The following is a 23,851-nucleotide window of genomic DNA, read 5'->3' on the forward strand; positions in this document are numbered from 1 at the left end:
TCGTTTTTGCAGTTTATCACGGCACCCAAAGTCTTCAGAGCTTCTCTTCCCAGAATAAGAGGAGTCTCAGGATCTTCCTCCATATCCATCACCACAAAGTCGCATGGTACAAACACATGCCCAACTTGAATCGGTATATCCTCCAACTCACCACAAGGGACTCTCACAGTGCGGTCGCCAATTGAATCGTTTTGCGCGTAGGATGAAGAGGAAATTTCAGGTGCTTTGCAATAGAAAGGGGTTCAAATTGACACTGGTCCCAGATCGGCCAGTGCACCCTTAGGTTCTAAGTCACCTATCTTCACTGGCAAGGTGAAACTCCCGGGATCTCTTTGCTTCTTGGGCATAGTTCGTTGCACAAGAGCACTCACTTGGTAAGGTAGGGAGATAAGCTCATCTTCAAGTTTTCGCTTATTGGAGAGGATCTCTTTCAAGAATTAGCATAAGCTGGCATTTGAGACATAGCCTCAAGGAATGGAATGTTGATTTGCAGGCTCTTCATCACATTCGAAATTTAGTGAACTTGTCACTCAACTTTCTCTCTACCAACCTTGAGGATAGGGAACCGGAGGCACATAGGATTTGGTTGGTGGAGGTGATGGCAATGTGTTTTTGTCACCAACTTGAACATGTGACTCATCTTTCCTCAACGTCCTCTTTCTCAGTTTCCTCAGCTCCACCTCCTTCTCAACAACCTCAGCTTCTCCATCCTGCTCTAACTCCCCATTCGGCATCTTAGGACCCGCATAACTTGTTCCCGACCTCAAATGAATGGCTTTGGCTTGATGGAGGTTGGGGTTAGGAATGGGTTGGCCTGGAAGTTGATTTGTGGGGGTGGAGGGATTCTTTTCAGCTACTTGGGCAATTTGGGTTTCAAGCATTTTGTTGTGGGCTTGTAGCTCTTGAAACCTTTGCTCATGGTTTTGGAGAATTTGGTTCATGGATTGGAGTTGTTGGAGAATTTGGAGAGAGGTGGATCGGAAGATGGTGTAGGTTCGGGATTTTGTTTGGGGAAAGGAAGTTGGAGGGAGGTTTTGGGTTGTTGGTCCTTTGATGTGGAGCTTGGTATGTGTTGGACCCTTGTGAGGAGGAACCACCTTGGTTATAGTTTTGGTTTTGGTTATACCCTTGCGCAAACCCTTGGTTGTGAGCTTGGTTGTACCCTTGTTGAGGTTGATTCCATCCTTGTTGAGGTTGGTTGAATCCTTGGGTGTAGTTTTGTTGAGGTTGTCTCCAACCTCCTTGTTGATTGTTCCTATACCCTTGATTCCTTGATATCCATCTCCTCTTGAATTATTGCCGCCACATGCTCCGAATGGGTACCTCCACAATAAGAAGTATCATGGTTAGTACCACCACAAATATCACAAGAAAAAGAGTTTACCTGTGAAGGAGTAGACGATGCAAGATTGATCTTGGAGAGCTTCTTATCGAGTTGGTCCATCTTAGCTTGAATTTGATCCATGGGGTCAATTTCAAACTTTCCGCTCTTCTTAGGTTGAGCACCTCTTCGTCTTCCACCCCATGAGTAGTTCTTGATCACCTCCTCAATTGTGGACTCAAGTTGTTCTTGCGGGATCTTAGATAGTTGACCTCCCGCTCCAGCATCAAGTTGGCCCGTGAAATCGGATCAAGACCATCATAGAAGAATCGCATGAGTAGATTCTTGTTGAACTCATGGTGTGGGCTGAACGGATCATCTCCTTGAACCGCTCCCAAGCTTCGGCAAGTGTCTCATCGTTCTCTTGCTCAAATGAGGAGATCTTCCTCCTTATGTCCGCAGTCTTCCACTCCGGGAAGTATTTCTTCAAGAATGCCATCGTGACTTCTTCCCATGTAGTGAGGGAATTAGCAGGCAAGCTCTTGAGCCATGACTTTGCTTTTCCGGTAAGAGAGGACCGGAACAGGTGCATCTTGATGTAGTCAGGAGAGACATCATTAGTTGTTATCATGGCACAGATCTCGAGACCTGTCGAGATGGTCTAGAGGATCTTCATCTGACCCCCACAAAACTGCTCTGCTTTCACCATCCGAGTATACTGAGGGTGAATGCTGAAATTTGTAGTGGTGGTAGGGAGTCGAATTCCACCTTGAAGAACATAGGAACCCGGATTTCCGAAATCCCTAAACAGTTGTGGATTTTCTTCACCCATTTCTATTCAACTTCACTTGATGTACTTGAGATTGGTGAAGAAGGCTCGGAACCCAAAGTCAGATTTCCCAAATTCTTCCGAAGCTTTCGCAACGTACGGTCGATTTCAAGATCTAGAGGCAATGTGGGTGAACCGTGAGTTCTTCTTCTCATGTAACACAACAAAGCTAAGCAGAGGATTAGCAAATAACAACCACAGTTAAAAAGAAAATAAAAGAAAAATCAACTAAGCAAACTAAACTAAAATATACTTCAATCAATAGCACAGATTCCCCGGCAACGGCGCCATTTTGATAAGAGGTTTTTAGTGTGTCGTTAAGGCACTAAGAACCGCTTTCCAAACAATATTTTAATCCTAACAAGCAATACTAAGGAATAGTAAGGGCAAGTCAAGGGTCGATCCACAGGGAAAATGGGATTGATTAGAGTCTATCTAGTCTAGACTACCTAATTGAAAGGTATTTGGGGTTTGAAAGATGTTTGGTAAAATTAAGACTATCTACACTAGAACAACAATATCACGAGTTTAAATATCAAATAAAAGACACTAGAGTTAAGGTTACTAGTATGAATAAGAACGGATGATGATTGTTAATGCGATTGCGAAGCAACAAGACGATTATGCAAGGTTTAGTTTCCCTCTAAATTACTTGAGTCCTCTCTCGAATGGTCCTCAAGAGTAATCATCAATCAATCAACTAAATCCTCTCTCGAATGGTCTTTAGTTAATTGATTAAGGATTCAGATAAGTTTGGAAAACCCTAATGAAGGATCCCCTTAATTTCCATCCAATATCTTGGTATAGAAATTAAGTTGATTCTTGGGGATGATAAAAGAGTTCAAAATCCGGTTTAAGAACGTTTGAAATCAAAATACCAAAGTATAGATGTGATCAATATCTATCCTAAGGTCTCAAAACACCAAGATCAATGCATAATTTTCTCTAAATAATCACAATCACATCAACATCATATTTAAACCCTAATTCATACTTTCACCCTAACCCTAGATTATGAAACTACTCACTAATCATGGAGTTAAAGCAATTAAACAATGAATCTATGACTAATCTAAGTTAAACATGATTAAGAAATGATTAAACTAATAGAAATCGCAATTATTAAACTAGAAATGAAGATCTTAAATAATATGAGAACATAAACAACACCAAAGAATGAAATAAAAACTAAAACTTTGAATTGAATTGAATAAAAAGTACCTTGAATGTAAATCGAATCACAAAACTATGATCTCTAATCTCAATTACCAATGAAAACTCAAGTGTTTTCTCTCTAATACAAAACCCTAAAAAGTTGTGTGAAAGATAGAATAAAGCGTAATCCCCAACTCCTCTCGAAAAGAGGGTTTAATGATCGATTGTTTTTTTCCGGATCGTGAGGTGCGGGCGCACCAAAAGGAGGTGCGGGCGCACCTTGCTCAGGTGCGGGCGCACCTGAGTCTTCTGCCTCAGGGTGGACTCTCTTCGTCAAAGGTGCGGGCGCACCAGATGAAGGTGCGGGCGCACCAGATGAAGGTGCGGGCGCACCAGATGAAGGTGCGGCGCACAATGAAGGTGCGGGCGCACCAATGTAGTCTGTTTTGTGCTCCAGAATTGGTCGATGGTGCGGGCGCACCAGTGGCTTGTGCGGGCGCACCATCGTGTGCGGGGCATACCAAGCGCACCTCAGGCTACCTTTCAGCCTCTAGCTCAATCCCTTATGCCATGTCTCGCATTTCTCGACCCCGAAGAGGGCAATACCTGCAATAGAAACACGAACAAACATGGTGAAAGCATATGTGCTAGAAATTCGATCGAAATAGATCGAAAATCTAGCAAAATGTCACTATGACCAAGTATGATCACGTGAATGAAATAGAAGGGAAAAGTGAGGAGAAAGAAGGAAGAAAAGGAGGAAAAGGGAGCTAAAACAAGCCAAAAGAAGGTCATAAAGTGCGTTAGAAACGCACTTATCAGTGGTGGTCAGGGGCGGATTTACAGGGGGTACAGTGGGTACAGCTGTACCCCCATTCACCAAAAAAACAAATTAAAGAAAAATAAAAGCTAAAAGGAAAAAAAAAAGTTACTGTATCCGTCGTTTGAGGTGACAACGCGTCCCTTTGTTTCTCAGTTTCTCCTCTACTCTCTCTCTCCTCTGGGCTTCTTTCTAACGTTCTTTTTTTCTTGCACTGGTTTTCTTGCATTGGCATTATGAAAATATGTTATCTTAGCCTTCTTTTTAAGGAGTGATTTCCTCTAATTTAACAAATTCTTTATTTCTTTTTTTTATGTTTGCCGGACGCACTGCCGCCAGCCGGATCCCCGAGGAGGAGCACGGCGGTCTTCCGAATGCCCGGAACGAACCACATATAAGGCCAGAACCACAAGTTCATCAATTCTAGGTATATTTTCCCGAATTTTTTTTCCGTTAATTTATAGACTTTCAAATTTAATTAATGGAACTTGGAGTGTGAATGGAAGTTCTGAAATTAAAATCAGATGTGAGTTGATATTTTGAATTAATATCAGAAATTATGAAAGGGAAATTAGATGTTGTGTAGTTATGAAATATGAAAATTGAGATTTCTTGAATTAAAGTTGGAGATTATAAATAGTGATTTTGAAATAGAGGTTGTGAAGCGAACTTAGTTGAATTCGGAATGAGATGTTATGTCTTGTGGAATGTAATTTGAAATTAAGGACTTTGGAATTAATATCTAATATTGTGTTTACTTTATACTAGATTTGGAAGATGAAAAATAAAAGTTTAGAACGTTTTTTTTTTTGAAGTGTGGTGGAGGAAAATCACAGAAGTTGAATTTTTAGTCATAGATTAACTCTAGCATTGTACTTTGTTTTATTTGATTTTATCTTATTTGTACCCCCATCCCGTAATTTCTGGATACGCCACTGGTGGTGGTGGTCGTGTTCAGTGGCTTTGTGGTTGTTGCGGTGGGTTGGTGGTGGTCGGTTGGCTGGTGGTCGTGTGAGGTGGTTTGGTAGTCACATACGATGGAATGGGATGGTGGTGGTGGTCGTGTTTTGTGGTTGTTGCGATGGGCTGGCTGGTGGTTGTGTGAGGTGGTGTCGGTGAAACGAGGTGGTGGTAGGATGGTGCTAGTGACAGTAGGTGGTGGTTTGGTGGAATGGGGGTGGTTAATGTTGGTCAAGGTGGGTATTGGAGAGATAGGAGGGTGAAGTTTTTGTAGATTAATGTTGGTTAGGTAATATTAAGGGGGATTTGATAAGTTTTAGTATGGGTATATGTGTGTAATTTCACACCCTAAATCTTTACCAAAAATAAAAAGAAGGAAATTGTTGCATTTAATTTGAAACATCCATTTTTAGAAATTGTTGCATTTAATTTGATACGGAGGAAGTATTGATTATCAAGAATAATTAATATTTATTAAAAAATACAATTAATTATCAAGAATAATTAATTGAGAATGAAAGTGGGCCGAAAAATTAATTATCATAAAGAATTAATTGGGCTCTTAAAACTGAGCTTGGAATAATTAAATAGACTTCATATTCTTAAAACCATTTGGACTTAGTTTTTGAGATCACTCTTCCATTGGACCTTACCAATTATTACGACGATTTATTTCATCATGCATACTAAAATAGAAGACATGATTATGTGTTTAAGGCATATTTATAGAGCTTTGAATCAGTCGTCTATAAGACTATAACAAGTTGCTTATAATTGGTAACTTGGTAAGTACGTTTTGCCTCTACTTTGTATTCTTTTGTCAATGGGCAAGAAGGAAAATTTATGTGCAACTTCGTATTTCCCCCTGATTTCAAGGGGGTTTGTTAATTATCGCTCCAAAATTACTTAAAATCGCCACAAATCTATTTTTTAGGACAATTTTACCCTTTCCTCTTTTACACACCACCAACCACCCCCACCACCCCCACCACCACCCCTACCTTTCCACTGTCACCTGTGACCCTCCACCGCCGTCACCTGTGTCCCTCTACCGCCGTCACCTACTTCCGCCAACCACCACCATCACCCACAAACGATTTCTGCGAAAAATTTTTAGGCTTGGGCGAACGTCCGCGGTGGACGTTCGCCCCATGGACGAGGCGTTTGGCCTGGACGTTCCGGCCATGGGGCGAACGTCCACCGCGGACGTTCGCCCAAGCCTAAAAAAATTTCGCAGAAATCGTTTGTGGGTCAACGGAGTCGGTCTTGGTCTCAGGTCGTCGGGAGTGGTGGACCTACGAGGCTGTCGAAATTCCGAGTACAGCGCACAGTAGGAGTGGCCGGCGATGAAGGAGAGAGAGAAGTCAGGGGTTAAGGGCTCGAGAAGGAGAGAGAGAGAACTCAGAGTTAAGGGTATGTCGTGGCAGGATCGGAGGTGGAGTGGTGGTTGCGGCAGTCTGTTAGGAGGTGGGTGGTGGTGGTAGTGGTGGGTGGTGATGATCTAAGGAAGAAAGAGAGAGAGGTTATAAAGGTAATTACAACTATTTTTAGGTGATTTTAAGTAAATGTTGGGCGATGTATAGAAGTTCAGGATTTAAAGTGATCCAATTTGGTCAGTAAAGAGGGGCAATACAACAACAACAACAACAAAATGACTTGGGATCGACGAACCTAAGTCATCATATAACCTCATTTTCTTGACAATATTATGACGGCAATAGAGAAAAAGACGGTTTTAACCAAAATTAGATAGTACTAGTAAAGCATATTACACAAGGAGAAATCTTAAACAACACAAAAATGGAGGCGTGAAAGATTCTTAAAAAACAAAGGGAGTATATATAGAAAAAATTACTTGTTTACATATTCCATAACCAATTTTCTGAATTTTCCATGAACGGTAGACGACCATGCAACATTTCATCAAAATCAACCGTAGATAAGCCATGGCCACCAATACCATCAACCACGCGGCTACTACAAACAACATGATTGCCTCCATCACTAACACCACCACAACTTTCAAGTCGTAGAACATCACTCCTCGGAGTAGAACGTGGCTTACGCTTCGTCGTCGAAGCGTAAGAAGGATCTTCAATCCATGCAAGTGAAGTGTTTTTTGCCGTTAAGCTTTGTACCGTAGTTTTGAACTGTTTAGGCTCAACTATGACATGACGAGTTTGAATGAGTGTTACCTTCATAGGCTCAACTTCTTTACCTCTATTATCCATAACACAAATTTTCTATTATGTGGTATACGAATGCTTGATTAGCTTCTTTTGTAATTTTGAAGTCTTTTTTTGTTGAGTATACGACTAGATATTTGCTATACCAATATAATTTTGAGGAGCTGGGGTTTTCATAACTTGGGGCTTAAAATGAGAGAAGATGTTGAAGATGCTACTTTATTGACCAAAATTAGTAATTAATGAAGACGAAATAGTCAATGATTTACGAAAAACAGTCCTTTATGGGTCAACTTCTTAGCACCCGCTCTAGCAAGTTGGAAGAGCTTCTAAATAAAACTGAAATTTCAAGGAATATTACGATATTGCGCAAGTGGTGTGAAACTCTCAAACTTATTAATGATGAGATGACAAATTAAACTCAATCGTTTTCATTTTGCAAAAATATATATGTTGTGATGCATAGAAACGTTAATGCATATAAACTTGGCAAAATTGACGTCAACATCACACACTATGGCGTGGTTGCACTAAACACCACAAACTATGACGCGATTGCATCCAACACAACCAACTTTGATTAATAGACAGAATACATAAAACTATTGGATTGGGTGCCGTTAGTGTCTTAAAGACGCCGGAGCTATTATTTCTTGTTGACGGCGGAGAATCCATCTTAATTTTCCTTTTCTATTTTTTTTTTCCTTTTCCTTTCATTTATCCTATTTTTTCATTGATTATAAGCCTCGGTTACATCAACATATGTCGAGAAAAGTGAGCTTCAGCGTCATATATGACATTAACTGCACCCAGACCAGTAGTTCATGGTGTTTTGGCTACTAGTCAAATTTAATGATGTTGGATGCACCAACGCTATAATTTATTATCGACCAATTTTGCATATAAAGTTTAGTTTTCAACTATTAAATACTATAAGCAAATTTGTCAAAATGTATATCATTATTTTGTAAAAAAACTACTATAATTTTTTTTATAAGAAACTACCTTATATAGTATTTTTATTTATTTATATAGCCCACTACTTTATATTGGATTTTGGATGGTTAACCTATTTTCCAGTGTTGACTCTTATGTGACTTGCACATGACGATAATTTTTCCTGTTTTGTCTTATTCCCTCATCTCTAAGACCCTAAAAAAAAATAGTGATATATTGGCCTAAATTATAATAGAGTGATTATTACAACATTTTCGATGCACAATATGAATAAATGACTTATAATTCTTTTGTTTTAACACCAAATTGATAACACATATAGATCGATCATAAAAATTATCACCTTCACCTGAAAACACAACAATTTCTTACCAATTGATAAAAGTTGGTCTGGGAGTGGGCACCTCAATCAAGGTATTGCTTGATCAAGTTACTCGCTAGTTCACTTTTAGAAAAATAATAATGTAAAAGTTGCTCCCTGGCCTCCAACCCACTCAATTCCTTATTACATTTAAAACTTAGATGATAAGTTGCTGGTTAATTATTAAATGTTATATTGTTCAAAATTTAGATGTGATATGAGTTACTTAAGTATTACTTTATATAAAGGAGAGGTGATGGAAGAGTAAAAAAGTATAAATAATAGCTAGTGAGTAATATTCAAAAATAAAAGTATATGGTCGAGCAAATGAATATATATGTTTAAAGAGCTAGTAATGTAGAACAAAGGATATGTAATTGTTTATAAATAATTATTCTTCCATTTCTATAAGTGTTACATTTACTTTTTACGTAATTCAATGTGCTTATCTATCATTCATATATATTAAATTGCGCACAAATAAAGATATAAAATGTTGATATATATTTTAAAAGTATATATTGAGACAAATTTAGCTAACAAGATCCCACTTGATACACTATGTTTTTCCTTACATAACAGCGAGCAAATAGAATCAAATTAATTAGTTGGTAAATAATATCAATTTACTCAACGTAATACTTACGTAAAAATGGAGTAACTATACATTAAGGAAAATACAGCATGTTGCATAATAAGATTTCTTTTCATACATTATTAATATAAGAATAATATCGGCGAAATGGAGCATAAGAATAAGCGTATGCATGTAGTAGCTAGTTGTTTATTACATCGTTTTGAGCCCAATTTTTTAACTCTTCCATGAGAGGTAATCCTCGTAACATCTCATCAAGATCAGCCGTCGACAAGCAAGTGAAGCCACCATCAACGTCGCCACTACAATCAACATAATCATTGTTTACATGGTTAACGCTGCCATCACTAGGTTGTCGTTGTGGTTGCAGCTCTAGCCCTGGATCTACCTTACGCTTGTTCCCGCTTAGAGAACAAGCGTAAGAAGGTCCTTCAACCCATGCAACAGAAGAGTTCTTTCCTGTTAAACTTTGCACCATAGACTTGAAGTCCTTAGCCTCAACTATAACATTACGGGTTCCAATAAACGTTACCTTTGTAGGCTTAACATTGTTACCCTTTTCATCCATATTGTATTATTGTATTAGTAATTGTTCTCTTGTTTGTCTTTGTAAATCTAATCTTTTATTGTTGTTGGTTTTTGCTTTCTTTGCGAAGTTTGAGGAGATGAAATATATACTTATATGGATTGGTGATCGGCTATCAATTATTGCGCACGTACGTTTGTGCGGGTCTGACTTAACATGAAATCAGCTACGTACGCACGCACGCCGATAAAGAGACGAAGTTGGAGTTGACCAACATCATAAAATCATGCAAAAACTAAGGTGTTCATGATTGACGAGGTGATGCGCTTGTTGGTCAGTTTCTTACAAGTTGAAGAAAGTTCAAGAGCTTCTAAACAAAATTGAAATTTCAAGGAATACGATTTTGCGCAAGTGGTATCAAACTCTCAAACTTATTAATGATACGACGGCAAACTCAATATTTTTCAATTTGCCATATTTGTTAGTAGTTGACTTGTCTATGTAGCGATGTATAGAAATGTACGCAATAATGCATGTAAAATTTAGTTTTCAACTTTTAAATACTATAAGGAAAATTTGTCAAAATTCATCTAGTCATATCAACTCAATATTTTTTGTTGTCGTAAATTACCTTATATATATTTTTTATTGCAAACTGGAGTACTACCTTATATTGGATTCTGGACTATTGATAACCTATTTTGCGGTGACCTGAACATTTTGTCCTATTCCCTCCTCTCTAAAACCCTATGAAAAGAATATTGATATTATTGGCATTCATTATAATAAAGTGATTAAGTTGCAACATTTTCAATGAACGATGTGAATAAATTTAAATGACTTATGATTCCTTTTTTTTACACAAATTAAAATTAACAACACATCTAAATTGATCTTAAATTCGTAATAATTCTAACCTTCATCACATGAAAAAAAATTTAACAATTTTGCACCACCTGACAAAAGTTTGGGACACAACAACTCAGGCCGGCATTGCTCAAGTCAGTCACTAATTTTTTTTTTTTTTTTGCTAAGTAATTGATAGAATGTATTAACACCAAAACTCATTTACATCCAAAACCCATTTAGGAGGAAATAACCAACTAGGCTGGACCCCTCCCTCTTAAACAAGCAACAAACTGATTACACCCCAACAAACAGCAAAAAACAACAAACAAAACAACAACTACAGAGAATAGAACCAATTAAGATCATTCCTCGATTCATTCAGTCACTAGTTTAGTTTTAGAAGATAATCTAAAACTAGCTTCCTTCATGCCACTTTAATCCTTATTACACTTATTAAGAAACTTAGTTCAATCACATAATAAGTTGTTTCATTATCAAATGCTATACTTCCTCCGCTTTTTAGAGAATGTAACATTTGCCTAGTACACGCTATCTAATACACTACTTTAACCCTTAAAATCTTTAATTTTGTATAAATAAAAATTTAAATAGTTGATATTATGAAAGTATGAATTGAGACGAATCAAATTAAATAAGACCCCACTTTACTATATATTTTTTTTCTTGTACATTTGTGATAGAATTAATATTAGATAAGGTTGATAGATGGACATTGGTGACGATGTAAATGTTGCATCCTTTAAAGTATGTAGGATGTATCATTCAATTAGTTTTAGATGTGATATGAGTTAATGGAGTATTACTTTCTTTAGAGGAGAGAATGGAAATTAGAAAGATTTAAACAATAATTAATGATTAATATCGAAAAATAGAAGTGTAAAGAATAATGTGATCTAGCAAATGAATATAAAAATCTAATAAAAGAGTAATGTAGAACGAAGTAACTATATTTATTTTATAAATATATATTTTGACAACTACAAAATTTTACATAATAACATTTCTTTTCATACATTAATAAAACAATATGGTCAAAATCTGGCATAAAGACAATGTATGCATGTAGAAGCTACGTGTTTACATCACTCATGAGCCCAATTATGTAACTCTTCCATGAGAGGCAATCCTCGTAACATTTCATCAAGATCATCCGTCGACAAGCAAGTGAAGCCACCATCAATGTCGCCGCTACAATCAACAAAATCATTCCCTCTATGGCTAACGCCGCCATCACCAGGTTGTCGTTGTGGTTGCAGCTCTAGCCCTGGATCTACCTTACGTTTCTTCCCACTTACAGAAAAAGCGTAAGAAGGCCCTTTAACCCATACAACAGAAGAGTTCTTTCCCGTTAAGCTTTGCACCATAGCCTTGAAGTCCTTAGCTTCAACTATAACATTACGGGTTCCAATAAACGTCACCTTTGTAGGCTTGACATTGTTACCGTTTTCATCCATATTGTATTGTATTAATAATTGTCTCTTAGCTTGTTTGTCTTTAATTTCTTTGTAAAACTAATCTTTATTGTTGTTGTTTTTTCTTTGGTTACCAAGTTTGAGGAGATGAGATATATATATATATATATGAATTGGTGGCAGGCTATCAATTATTGCGCACGTACGTTTGTGCGGGTCTGATTTATCATGAAATAAGCTAGTAAAGAGATGAAGTTGGAGTTGACCAACATAAGAAAATCATGCAAAACTAAGGTGTTCATGATTGACGAGATAACTGCTTTGTTGGTCAGTTTCTAACAAGTAGAAGAAACGTTGAAAAAGCCAGCCTTTTCGGCTTTTCCTAGCAACAAGTTGCACAAAGGCTTGAAAGGTACGACCGTACGAATATAGAGCCAAAACAAACTCCATATATATTGTCATTATTTCAACAACGAAGTAATCCTACTATGTAGGATTCAACTAACATCTAGTTAACTATGACTAACTGAACTTAACAATAGCATTCCAATTTTCAATATTTATATTTGGTCAGCATTATTTAGTTTACTATAATATGTCAGAACAAACGCTATTTGACCACCGGACTATCACAATAAACTCAACACATGCGATATCATTAAAATAAATTAGTCATGTCGTTGAGAAAACAATAATATTAAATATACAAATATTTCATGAGAATGCAATCTCATATTTAGGTTTTATCTTTTGTTTTAATTTTATATTATGTTTTCTATCTTTTCACATGGTACAACCGTGCAAGAATAAAAGGTTAGGGCACTTCTTTTAAGGAAATAACCTTAAAAAATCAATTGAGAAGAGTGAAATGATCTAAGGTAGGATCAACAATGTCAATCTTGGCAATAGAAATGGTGTAACCTTTATTTAAGAGATAGCTAGTTTGCTAATTTGTTGGTTTCTTAAAGATTGTGGTGAATGAACCAAACATTATTCAACAACGACCGGATGTCATCAATGAGAGTTTTAATAATATATGGACAAGAACAGGCCTTGGAGTTTCGAGACACAACCTGAGAGGTTTGGATGTTATAAAGTTGATCGAGCTACAAGGAACAAAGGAACCAATGACAGAGACCATATAGTGGGCTTGCCTGTTAAAATATCAACGCCATGGTCCAAAAATCCAAACTAAATGAATGTGAGGCTGTGAGCTACGGTGAGTTGTGGTCCATCCAAGCATTGTGAGGAGTAATAAGAGTGAAATAAGACTAATTCGTAATTCCCGCTAGTTTGCAAGACATACCAGCTCAGAGGTTGTGTACAATTCTAAACATCCTACAAGATAACAGGCCTAAAGATCCATTGCAACCACAAGTGAATGCTCCAACATATTTGTTGGGATAAGGAATCGAGGATTCGAACCTTGGGGCCCTGGAATTCGGGATGGTACTCCACTAAACTACCACCTTTCCCTCTGAGCGGAATAAATTTTATGCCAGTAAGAAAACAATACTATACATTCAAAAATAAACAAAATATCATTTTTATCTAACCTTGTAAGGAAATCCATTGGCATTTGTCTTCCAATAACAGTAGTAGTTAAATTTATGACAAAATCATGAGGCAAAAAGTATTAAATGTCTAATACTTCCTTCTTTAGGCACTTATATATAAGCTCTTTATTAGAGGAAACATAATCTTGATGCGACAAGTTAATTCACTTCAGCTACTTTCTCAACTATATATGTTTGCAAATTATAGCTTGATGATAATGACCAAACATAGTACTCTAAAGAGTTTGTCTTGTAAAAGACCGCCTACTTTTAATTAAAATTAGTCAATGATAAACTCAATATTAGAAAGAGAATTAGCCCAATAGTGACTAGATTAATTTCTTTTGGTAACTAGTTTAATCCATTTAGTGATTAGGTCTACTTTTATATTGAAATTAGACCGTGTCTTTTAATAATTTTTGAATACTAAAGATTATCAATTGCGAAGAAAAAAGAGCTATGGATCTTATGTCCCACATTACATCTTATCTCGCATTTTTAAGATATCTCATTATATTATTTAAGGTACTTGTGATTATATATTGACGACATAGCAAGGTTAAAAGGTAGTGAAACACAAGTAAGACATTATATGAGGCATATGATCTCGTCCGAAAAACAATATGCATGTTTGATTAAGATATCATAAAAATTATATAGACAAAAATTGCAAAACATTGAAACGATCATATCTTATAAAACAAATGGAGTAAAAACAATTACAAGTATATGTAAGTATGTAATGACAAGTCCACAATTAATTTCCTACCAACATCATGTGACAATATGCATCTGTTCATAAACTCAAAGCTTGCTATGCACAAAGAAGTTAAAAACTTTTAAAACAAAGAAAACTTACTTGGTGAGATCGTACCATCATCCACTCAGTATATTTTCATTAGCCCGCAAAACTCCCACATCAAAAGGCCAAACGCAGTCAATTAATATCATCAAGTTACAGCAGAAAAGAGTCAAAAGACCACTGCACTGATCTGTACATTTGTACATGAGGTACCTCCCTAACATTTTGGTTACAAAAATAGGAGCAGTCAGCAGAGCAAACAAAAGGAGAGCCTCGAGCCTCTGCGAAGAAGATGGATCCTACTCAAGTAAATTACTTAAATACTGTCTATCTCATACTGTGATCAGACATATATATATCTCTACTTGATTGTTATGTAGCGATTGGTACCATGTTTTGACCAGTGGTCCTTCATATCCACAGGAATAGAGAAATCAAAACCTTCCAATGCCAGCCGACTCAGCAACTTAGAGAACACACTTCCGCTCATTTTCCGACCACCCAGACGAGCATAACGCTTGTTTGGAGCAGGTGGGAGAGGATAAACCGATATGGTGGTCGTGCAACAAGATGACTGCCAACCCCCGGTCCCCCATTTGTAACACTGCCGGAAAATTCCAGTACATGAGCAACCAGGAGCTGGCATAATAGAGTCATCATAATCAACTCGGTTTAAGCCCAAACTTTCACCATATAAGTTGTTCCTCACCTTCAAGTGATCAGAAGTCTGTTTCTCTCTCCTTGACTTCGATGCACATCCCTTGCTCTCTTTCATCTTCTTTGGCTGTGGTGACTTGTTACATCCAGAAGCAACTGCAGTTCTACAAAAAGCATCAAGAAAATGCATTTCATGCGTGACATAAGATTGATCAGCCAGCCTATTGGTTCCATGTTGAACTCCACAACTTAAGGGTTGTTGCTTCATAGAATTTTGAAGGGCATTCAAAACATTATCTCTTTCCATTACAGCATCATCACGTTCTTTGATAGCCAAATTTCTCTGTGAAATTGCTGTTTCTCGCTCTTCCAAGGCCCTTCTTTTTTCATGCAAAGCTCTGTTCATTTCTTCAATTGCATCATCTCTCTCAGCTATGATGTTCAAAAGCTTTCTGTTCATATGCAAAGCATTCTGCTCCTTGGCCTGATGCTGGTACGCCACCATATTCCACTAGAACAAAACACGATAGCAACATCATTTTGCATAATTTTAATTCATTCAACTCCTGTATCAAGGAGGGAAGATTTATAAACAAGAGAAATCTCACGCTATCTACATTATAATTTCTTACCGGACAACTCTCCCTGATATTATCACACTTATGCCTTGCACCTCCTCGATGCCCCCCAACATCCATAGCGTATCAAAGTTGATCCTAACCAGAAGTAGAGTTTGTTTCGAGCAAGAAACTAAACTGAAATTGCAGGTTACTGGTATACATATATCTAAGAAAAACACACACAGTAAAAGGTGACTTAGCTTCAAATACAATATTATTAGTACACGAAAAAAGAGCACCACAAATTATGCTGAATAGCCTAAAAAAGTTAAACCCTTATGGTGAGGAATCAATAATTTAATTTCCACAGTTAGGTGTGCAAGCATTATTTATCTACGCACATCTTACTCAATCATGCTTCTATAAGGCATGCCATTCTTTACTGAAGTGATAAAGGTCGTTCACTCGTGCTTCATCAGTTTAACAGCTCATGCTCATCTGATAAGCACCTTACAGCTCTCTTAGCTGAGTTTTTGGTAAAGCAAATCATGAGGCAACAATATTATGGATTGTCACCATGCAGAACTTTAGCTCCAATCTACTGTAGACTCCGAAATACAAAGGCGGTGATAAAATGAACGCAGAATCTTGAGTCCCTTATGTCAACCTTGATCCCTAGACTTTGCTGGCACAAGCAATAAATGTCGTATAATTTTGAGACAAGGAGGAAGAATAAGGCAACAAATATGGCTTCATGGTAAGATACAGAGCTCATGCTGATTGCTGACTTTGCATAACGATTTTTTTTTTGTCTAAAGGTACACAAGCAAGGACCGCAGTTTCCAGAAAATAACGTTACAAACAACTTGACCCTACATGTTAAAAACAATGTTCCACTAACAACTCATTCTTCTCCCCTCAAAAAAACAACTCATTCTTCTAAACTAATATCAGCCTTCTGTAACTAAGTTTCAGACCATTGTAACAGTGACTTTACACGATTGGCTACGAAAGATTCTAGGGAACTTTAACAGCGGAAACCATCACTGTAATAACCCGGCTTAAAGAAAGCATGTCAGTTTATGAATAGATACATTAAGCTACACATAAGTCTCATTACACATAGCTAGAAACCAAAACAGCTCAGAGGAAGACCAGATAAAATAACTTTAGCACAAAGGCGCAGTTATCAGAAACTGTTACGCGTCCTTGTGAGACTCAAGAAATCAGGTATGTGTCTCTAAAAGAATATAAGCTACCAGAAGCAAGATGAAGTATTGAAGCTTGCAGTCATATTAAAGAAACATGTCAATTCAAACTCAACTCCAGGAAAACAACGTGTTTGCGATCAATGCCCAACAATATCCCTAAGGCTATGCTCTCCTCGCCATAGTACCACTTATTTGAGAAATAATAAGTTCCCGCAAGTTAAGTTCAAGGCAAATAAGTTCAATTTGAGGCCAATTACAGCTACCCAAGTTCAATTCAAAACGACCATAAGTTCTAAAAAGTTTGAATAAGTTCAAAACAGTTAAGTTCATGGCCAATAAGTTTAGATAAGCGACAATCAGCTCAAGAAAATGCCCCTAAATATCCTAGGAAACACTAAAGAAACCAGTCAAAGACATACAATTCCAACTAAGAGAGAAAACACAGGCACTCTACTTGTCTCAAATTTGTAATTTCCATTCTCAACTCTAATCAACAAGACCACAGACGCGAAGGCTGAGTAGTACATCAAACGCTGTTAACCTTTCACGCAATGAATTATAGAAAATCAAGGGTTAAACTTACAATTACCCTCATACACATAGAGAGAAGAAATTAACCCAGTTTTCACATGAAAAATTACTCCTTTAATAATCTTACACTAAATAGAAACAAATGTCCTATGTAGTATAGGCTATAACATCAAATTAACAAGCAAAAAAACACCCTCTTTTGTTCATATAATCCACATCCTTTTATCAAACCCACATTGCATTACAGCTTGTAGTAATTAATCAAAGATGAAACCACAAAACCCTCAAAATTACAGTTTTTGGACAAACAAAATCATAAACTAAAATCTGGGTCATGTAAAGGGTATCAGTGTCAACTTAGTGCTAAAAAGGAAAGTAGTGTAAAAAATCTGAAAATGTGAAAAAACACATGCAAAGCAAAAAGTAGAGATTGAAAAGGACATACATAATCATTCAATAAAAAGGTGGAAAGAAAGCGATATTATACAGTGGACAGAAGATTCAGTGAAAAAGTAATGGTAGAGAAGAGAAGAGAAGAGAAGAGACTAACCAAAAATTGATTAAGATGGTATGATCGGCCTAATTATTCCATCTGAGAACTTCACAAATATAGCAGACTAGCAGTTCAAGCCTTTGGGCTGAGAGAACAAGAGAGAAATTTCGTTACTTTTTTTTTTTTTTTTTTTTTGTGACAAGAAAAGTGGCATTTTATTAAGGTGAAAAAATCAATCTCGAGTCCACTATAGCAATTGATAGATGGTGGACTCGTGGGCAAAAACACAGTCCAAAAAACATAAAACGTGTGAAACTAATATATATCAATGTTCTCTAATGGAAATTAATATACATCAACTATCTTCCAACGAACATCGATCTCAACGATTCTCCTTTATTAACCTATATCTTTATGTTTTTTAGTTTGTTTATCGCAGATATTTTTTTGTTCATTGTGTTTTCTTTGTCTGTTCATTAGGTCGAGTAGTTGACTAAATAATTTGAAATTCTTTTTTCTAAATTTAATGTTAATCCTTACTTAATGTTATAATATTATTTATGAATCTTAGTGAAAATTATCTTAAAGAATACCATCTCTGGTTTTTATATTTACATCGTTTGTCTTTTACACTTGCCAACACATAACTTTAATCATTAATATATTTAATTTCTTATAAGTAAAATTTTTACAAAGTTGATATTTTGAAACTTGAAAGTATAGGTCGAGATGAATCTAACAAGATCCATATAATTAAATTTTTCCTTCCATTAATTTTTACAAATTATGGTCAAACAGAAGTGAGTGAATAGTGTAAATATCAAAACGTTCCAGGATTTTGAAACATAATAAATATTTTGGACCTTTTTTTTTTGGGAAAAACCAATAACGTTCAATTTACCCCCTGTACCAAAACCTATACCGTATATATCAAAACTATTTTTTAAGCATTTATTATTTACTCATTGGAGTCCTATAAGTTGTAGTAAAAAAATTTGGAGTTGACTCTAATGATAAATTTTTCTAGCTCTCATAGTAAACTCTAGATTCAATTCCTACCTAATCAATTTGCTCCTGCTAAGGGCCTTGTGAGGGAGGAATTTTTTTTCTTAACTATTTTTGGAAAAAGTTATAGTAAAAAGAAAGCCTTAAATTGCAACAAGGCCCTTGTATCATTATCCCTTGCTCACTAAAAATAACAATTAAAAAAATAATAATTTTGCTGAATTGGACTTCACTTAATATTAATGTCTATTTTTATTAGGTAGATTACTTGGTGGATCGCCAAAGTTTTTTTCTTATCCCTTCGACTTAGAGGTAATTAACATGAACCTCTCTCGAAAATGGGCGAGTTTTGGGCACCACATTTAAACACGTGGTAGTGCGGTGCGCCCGATTATTGGGAGCAAAAACCTGGGCCACGAACGACTTAAATATGAAAACTTGGCTATTTTTACCGGTCAAAAATAACCCGAAAAACCCACATGACCCGGCATAAATCAATGGCTTTAGCTCAAAATGGGACACTAAAAGCCCGACCCAACCCTAATCACCCCTAGTTTGAATCCTTCCCATCCCACAAACAAGTGCTCGAATATCAAAATTGCATTTTTGCCTCCCCTTCTCAGTTCTCAATTCTCGTTTCCTCTTGCTAGTATCTTAAAAAATAAAATTAACAACTTGGGGTCTTTTTTGGTCCACTGGTACTTTTTAGAGCAAATCATTAGGTGGGTTTTTAATTTTTGGGTTTTTCGGTAAATAGAGAGATTGATGGTAAAAATGGAGATTGAAAGATTACTGAGAGTGACATGGGTAGCTGCAATTCTACCCATATTAATCGCTTCTTTCCCATCTTCATATCTCAATTCTTTCCATCACACTCTTCTTGTTTTTGCTGGTCGTGGCAAGATCTTGCAGTCTTCGTCTCGTTTCAGTGTAATTCTTCTCTCTTCTCTCTATTTTTCTTTTATATGAATGTTATGATACATTTTCAATCTGGGTTTTATAAAGTTTATACATTTGAAAATTGCAATAATTATACAACACTTATAAACTTAAAATACAACATTTTTATATTGTATGCGTTTTTCATGTATAAACCATTCGAGATTTGGCATTTCTATGTATGGTAGTGCTTGAAGTTGTTAAATTTTTACATGTGATAGTTTTTTGGTATACTATCGAGGAAATTTTGTTTGTGGGGGTCTTTATTTGGATTTTATTTGCTTTAGTTGTTGACTCGTTGTTAGTAAGATGCATTATATCAGTATAGCATTGAAAGTTCTATTCCCATCAAATAAGAAAGTTGATTTTGTTTACTAGTCCCTTAAGTAAGTGGAACTTCAATGTACACCTTTCTATGTTGGAGACCATACAAATTTTGGCACTTCCTAAGAAATATATTTTAACGGGCATTGCAACTTCTTGGGAAGTACAAAGTGCTGCATCTAACCAAATGACCACTTATGGAGTTATGGTGTGTTATTTTAACTTTGTTTTAGTAAAAAGATCATTCAAGAAAAATAAGTTCAGATGAGTTTCATTAAGTTCAAATTTTAGATAAGTTTAGCAAAATATGGTGAAGAGAAGGCACGCGAAGTTTAATTTGATACTAATTGAGTGTTTTTGTTTTTAAGTTGGCTTAAAAAGTCTCTTTTGATTACCTTGATCTTGATGACTAGATGCAGAGGAGTTTGATCATATGCAAATTTGTTAAGCCAGTATTTGGACCTTGAATTAGGGAGGAAGTTAAGTTGCTGACCTTTTTTTCCCCTATATTGTTGAAAAAACAAAATTGATGATAGGTTTTGAGTTTGAGAGCTGCTAAGTGGAACACTTACACGTTGTTTGGATGGGAGGAAATGAAGAGAAAGGGAAGGGAGGGGAACAAGTTCCCTTGTTTGTATAAGGGTTTGGGGGAAGGAAGGGGAGGGAAAGGGAATGATCCATTTTTCCCTCCTTTAATAAACATCAACTCTCCCAAATGGGAGAGATTTAGAGGAAATTGGAGCTCTATCTTCCCCCTTGCCTTCCTCTTCTATCCCTCCCATTCGTTTCCCTCCGATAATCCTATCCAAATAAAGTGTTATTGTTGAGGAAAATGTAAATGACATAGGATCAGTGACGGATATGGTGAGCTGATGAAATATGGAAAATTCCAGGTGAATAAGGAAGAAGATCATGTCCTTTTGTGCGTTAATCATATTCTTGGAGAACAAGCTGCATTTCTTGGATGGGATTATCACCTTTGGAGCTCGATTTGATAACTCCTGTAGTTAATAGTGGACCTTATCTCAGTTAGACTCATAAGTTGAATGGTAGAGCATTGAATCATATTAACTTGATCTTGGCATGAGGCTTGTGCTGGATGATATAGACTTAAGCTTCCAAATTTCTGATAAGCAAATATGTCTGCCATTTTAGCAAGCATAATTAGATGCAGCAACATGTTATATACTTTTATCACAGGGATTGGCTTAACTATTTCTATTTCATGCACGAGTCCTCTATAGAATTTGTTGCTCCTGGTCTTGACTTGATATGCCTCCTCTTCTCTGGAAAATCATATATACTTATAAATTGATCCATTTTTTTCAAGGAAAATATCATCTTGCTGACATGCACCATTCTGTTGATTGTAGAAACTCACAGTTCCCCAGAGATTCTTCTCTCATTTTTATGTGTTGGCTGTGGTATGGACCTCATTATTGCTTCTCACTACTTGGGCATATGCACATAAAATCGGAACATTGGTTTCTGAGTCAACATCCCACTCTAGTGTTGCCAGTTACTTGACTGGAGGCTCACATATTTTATCCATTCATAAAGCACATTCAACTGCATTGGAGCACAACTTCAGCGTTTGGCGATCAGTCTTTCTTCTTTTATTGATGGAAGCTCAAGTATTTCTTCGCCTATACGAGTCACTACGCGTATTTAATTACAGTGGTACAGCTCGTATGCATATCTTGGGATATTTGACGGGTTTCTTGTAAGATACTTTTTTTTGCTTCCCAATTTCCCCGATATGAGTTACTATTACTATTAATACTATGTATGTTTACTGAGATATATGTTGATCTAAAATCTTTTAGCCCTTATAAATAATGAATTTGTCCCTAGCAAATATGTCTGATTGCAATTGTGTCTCTATGCCTGATAAGGGTACATAAAGAAACAAATGAAAAAGATACTGTGATATCCCCTTGTAAATGATGATTTTTTTGCTCCTTTTTTTTGTTTTAAAATTTTCATGCACACTTTCATTCCCTTCAAAATGTTCCAAATTCACTCTTTGGTTCGACTATAGAAGCTGGATTATTCACCTTTGTTCAGTGATGACTTAACTACTATTATACACTTAACAGGTTTAAGGACACCGTCTGAGTTGTATATGAGGCTTGAGTTGCTTGCTAGATGGGGAGTTCGCTCTGGCTAATATAGGATTATTATGGCATCGAGCATGCTATGACTTCTTGTAGGACATCGTTGCACATCTTTATTTTTCATTTCAGGATTCAGACACAAAAGTCTTTGCAATGATTGTTATGCTGATCACTTTTTATGAAGCAAAAATTGAAATATGTTTTCGAGTACTTTCTATTGCATGTCAATTTCTTCTCACTTTTTGGCTTTTCCCTTGTATGTTTGTATCTTGTAACTTTAGCTTCTACACGGCAGCACCACTGTCCCTTTCCTGCAATTGTGCACCAGAGGCGTATTCCTTTGTAGCAAACAGAGTTTCTGAATTCATTGTGAATGGAAAGAATCACATGCCGCCTCTTGAATTTCATTGGTTGGAATATCTCAGTCCTCTTCTGAAGCTTGGTTGGCTCCAATGGATAGGAGCAGTCATTTTTTTCTTTGGTTGGCTTCATCAGCGTCGCTGTCATGCCATTCTTGTGAGTATAACTCCTTGCAATCAATATTTCAGTTGACTTGAAGTAGAGATCTTGTTATTTGTGAACAAATTACTTACAGCGCTACAATAATACTGAATTAGGGAAATTTGCGGGAAGTGAAGGAACAAGCTAATGATTACCGAATCCCTCATGGTGACTGGTTCGAGATTGTTTCTTGTCCACATTATCTTGCTGAGATTGTAATGCTCCTTCTCCCCCATTGACCCCCGCCCTTCCTTAAAAATAGTCACTTAAGATAAGGTTTATATTTCAATGTTTTCTCCGTGGTTATGATTGTTGATTATTAACCATGAAGGTTATATATGCCGGGCTTGTGGTTGCTAGCGGAGGCCTAGATCTGACACTGTGGTTAATATTTGCATTTGTGGTAATCTTCTTTTCTTAGCTAAGTGTACTTGGAAAAGCAATTGGATGCTAACTGCTATTCTATAATGGTTTGTTGCAGGTGGTCAATCTTGTATTTGCAGCAGCAGAGACGCACAGGTGGTATCGGCAAAAATTTGACAACTACCCAAACAATCGCTATGCTATTATACCCTTTGTTTATTGACAATCATAATGTTACATTTGTTTTTTGATCCATATGAGCCACGAAGGCAGTACATAATGTTACATTTGTGCTGATAAACTACTGAAGAATGTTTATGAAATCAGGTTGTAACTCTCATTTTAAGAGAAATAGTGTATAGAAATATGCTCACAGTTTATGAACTTCTTTGTATGCATTTTGGCCTGCAGTTCACAATGAACTTAATATACCTTACCTATCAAAACGTAAACAAGTAGTCTTTTGTTCTTATACAATCAATAGAAACTACTCTGTTCGAATTTGAATTAAATATACCAAACCAACTCGATTCCAGATTGGGAATCAAAATTCTTAAACATTCTCTTAAGTGTGAATTCTCGATTCTAAGAAATATGAGATGTTGAAGTCTGGAATATTACCCCTTACACCATTCCACTAGTGAATTCATAAGTCATTACTTACTCATGGAGAAGTATTATTGCTGCTCTCTGATAGTTGTTCCACCTCTTTTTTAAGGTTAAAGGTTGTAAATTTTGAATGAACTTTTGTTGACGTATTGAAACCCTGGATCTTATTATAGTTTAAAACATCAACATGT

At 36.4% G+C, this 23,851-nt stretch overlaps 4 protein-coding genes and 1 non-coding gene across 8 annotated transcripts; 2 read left to right on the forward strand and 3 right to left on the reverse strand.

Moving 5' to 3' along the window:
* The first annotated feature begins 1,672 nt into the window (after positions 1 to 1,672).
* Positions 1,673 to 1,778, forward strand: LOC125493873 (small nucleolar RNA R71). Its single transcript, XR_007270200.2, has one exon. It is a non-coding gene; the product is annotated as a small nucleolar RNA R71 (small nucleolar RNA).
* Positions 1,779 to 6,944: 5,166 nt separating this feature from the next.
* LOC104884745 (VQ motif-containing protein 10-like) lies at positions 6,945 to 7,316 on the reverse strand. The gene has a single exon (XM_010669433.2). It carries the CDS (start codon positions 7,314 to 7,316, stop codon positions 6,945 to 6,947), a length of 372 nt encoding a protein of 123 aa, XP_010667735.2.
* Positions 7,317 to 9,365: 2,049 nt separating this feature from the next.
* Positions 9,366 to 9,752, reverse strand: LOC104884746 (VQ motif-containing protein 10-like). Its single transcript, XM_010669434.2, has one exon. It carries the CDS (start codon positions 9,750 to 9,752, stop codon positions 9,366 to 9,368), a length of 387 nt encoding a protein of 128 aa, XP_010667736.1.
* Positions 9,753 to 14,469: 4,717 nt separating this feature from the next.
* On the reverse strand, positions 14,470 to 17,987 carry LOC104884738 (protein BASIC PENTACYSTEINE4). 3 transcript variants are annotated; one of them, XM_048636517.2, is made up of 4 exons: positions 17,860 to 17,971; positions 15,976 to 16,252; positions 15,640 to 15,793; positions 14,470 to 15,518 (listed from the first exon to the last, which is right to left on the reverse strand). In XM_048636517.2, exons 3-4 carry the CDS (start codon positions 15,703 to 15,705, stop codon positions 14,712 to 14,714), a joined length of 873 nt encoding a protein of 290 aa, XP_048492474.1. In that variant the 5' UTR covers positions 15,706 to 15,793; positions 15,976 to 16,252; positions 17,860 to 17,971; the 3' UTR covers positions 14,470 to 14,711. The 3 variants fall into 3 exon arrangements, with proteins under 3 accessions (XP_048492474.1, XP_010667727.1, XP_048492473.1); XM_010669425.4 differs by lacking the exon at positions 15,976 to 16,252 and having other exon boundaries at positions 17,860 to 17,987; XM_048636516.2 differs by lacking the exon at positions 17,860 to 17,971 and having other exon boundaries at positions 15,976 to 17,816.
* A 1,328-nt stretch (positions 17,988 to 19,315) lies between these two features.
* On the forward strand, positions 19,316 to 23,439 carry LOC104884739 (polyprenol reductase 2). Of its 2 annotated transcripts, none has more exons than XM_010669427.4 (6): positions 19,316 to 19,737; positions 21,454 to 21,793; positions 22,469 to 22,703; positions 22,805 to 22,903; positions 23,020 to 23,091; positions 23,170 to 23,439. In XM_010669427.4, exons 1-6 carry the CDS (start codon positions 19,611 to 19,613, stop codon positions 23,272 to 23,274), a joined length of 978 nt encoding a protein of 325 aa, XP_010667729.1. In that variant the 5' UTR covers positions 19,316 to 19,610; the 3' UTR covers positions 23,275 to 23,439. The 2 variants fall into 2 exon arrangements, with proteins under 2 accessions (XP_010667729.1, XP_010667728.1); XM_010669426.4 differs by having other exon boundaries at positions 19,324 to 19,737; positions 21,444 to 21,793.
* The last annotated feature ends 412 nt before the right edge of the window (positions 23,440 to 23,851 follow it).

Source organism: Beta vulgaris, chromosome 9, assembly GCF_026745355.1.
Source record: "Beta vulgaris subsp. vulgaris cultivar EL10 chromosome 9, EL10.2, whole genome shotgun sequence".
In the NCBI taxonomy this organism is placed as follows: Eukaryota; Viridiplantae; Streptophyta; class Magnoliopsida; order Caryophyllales; family Amaranthaceae; genus Beta; species Beta vulgaris.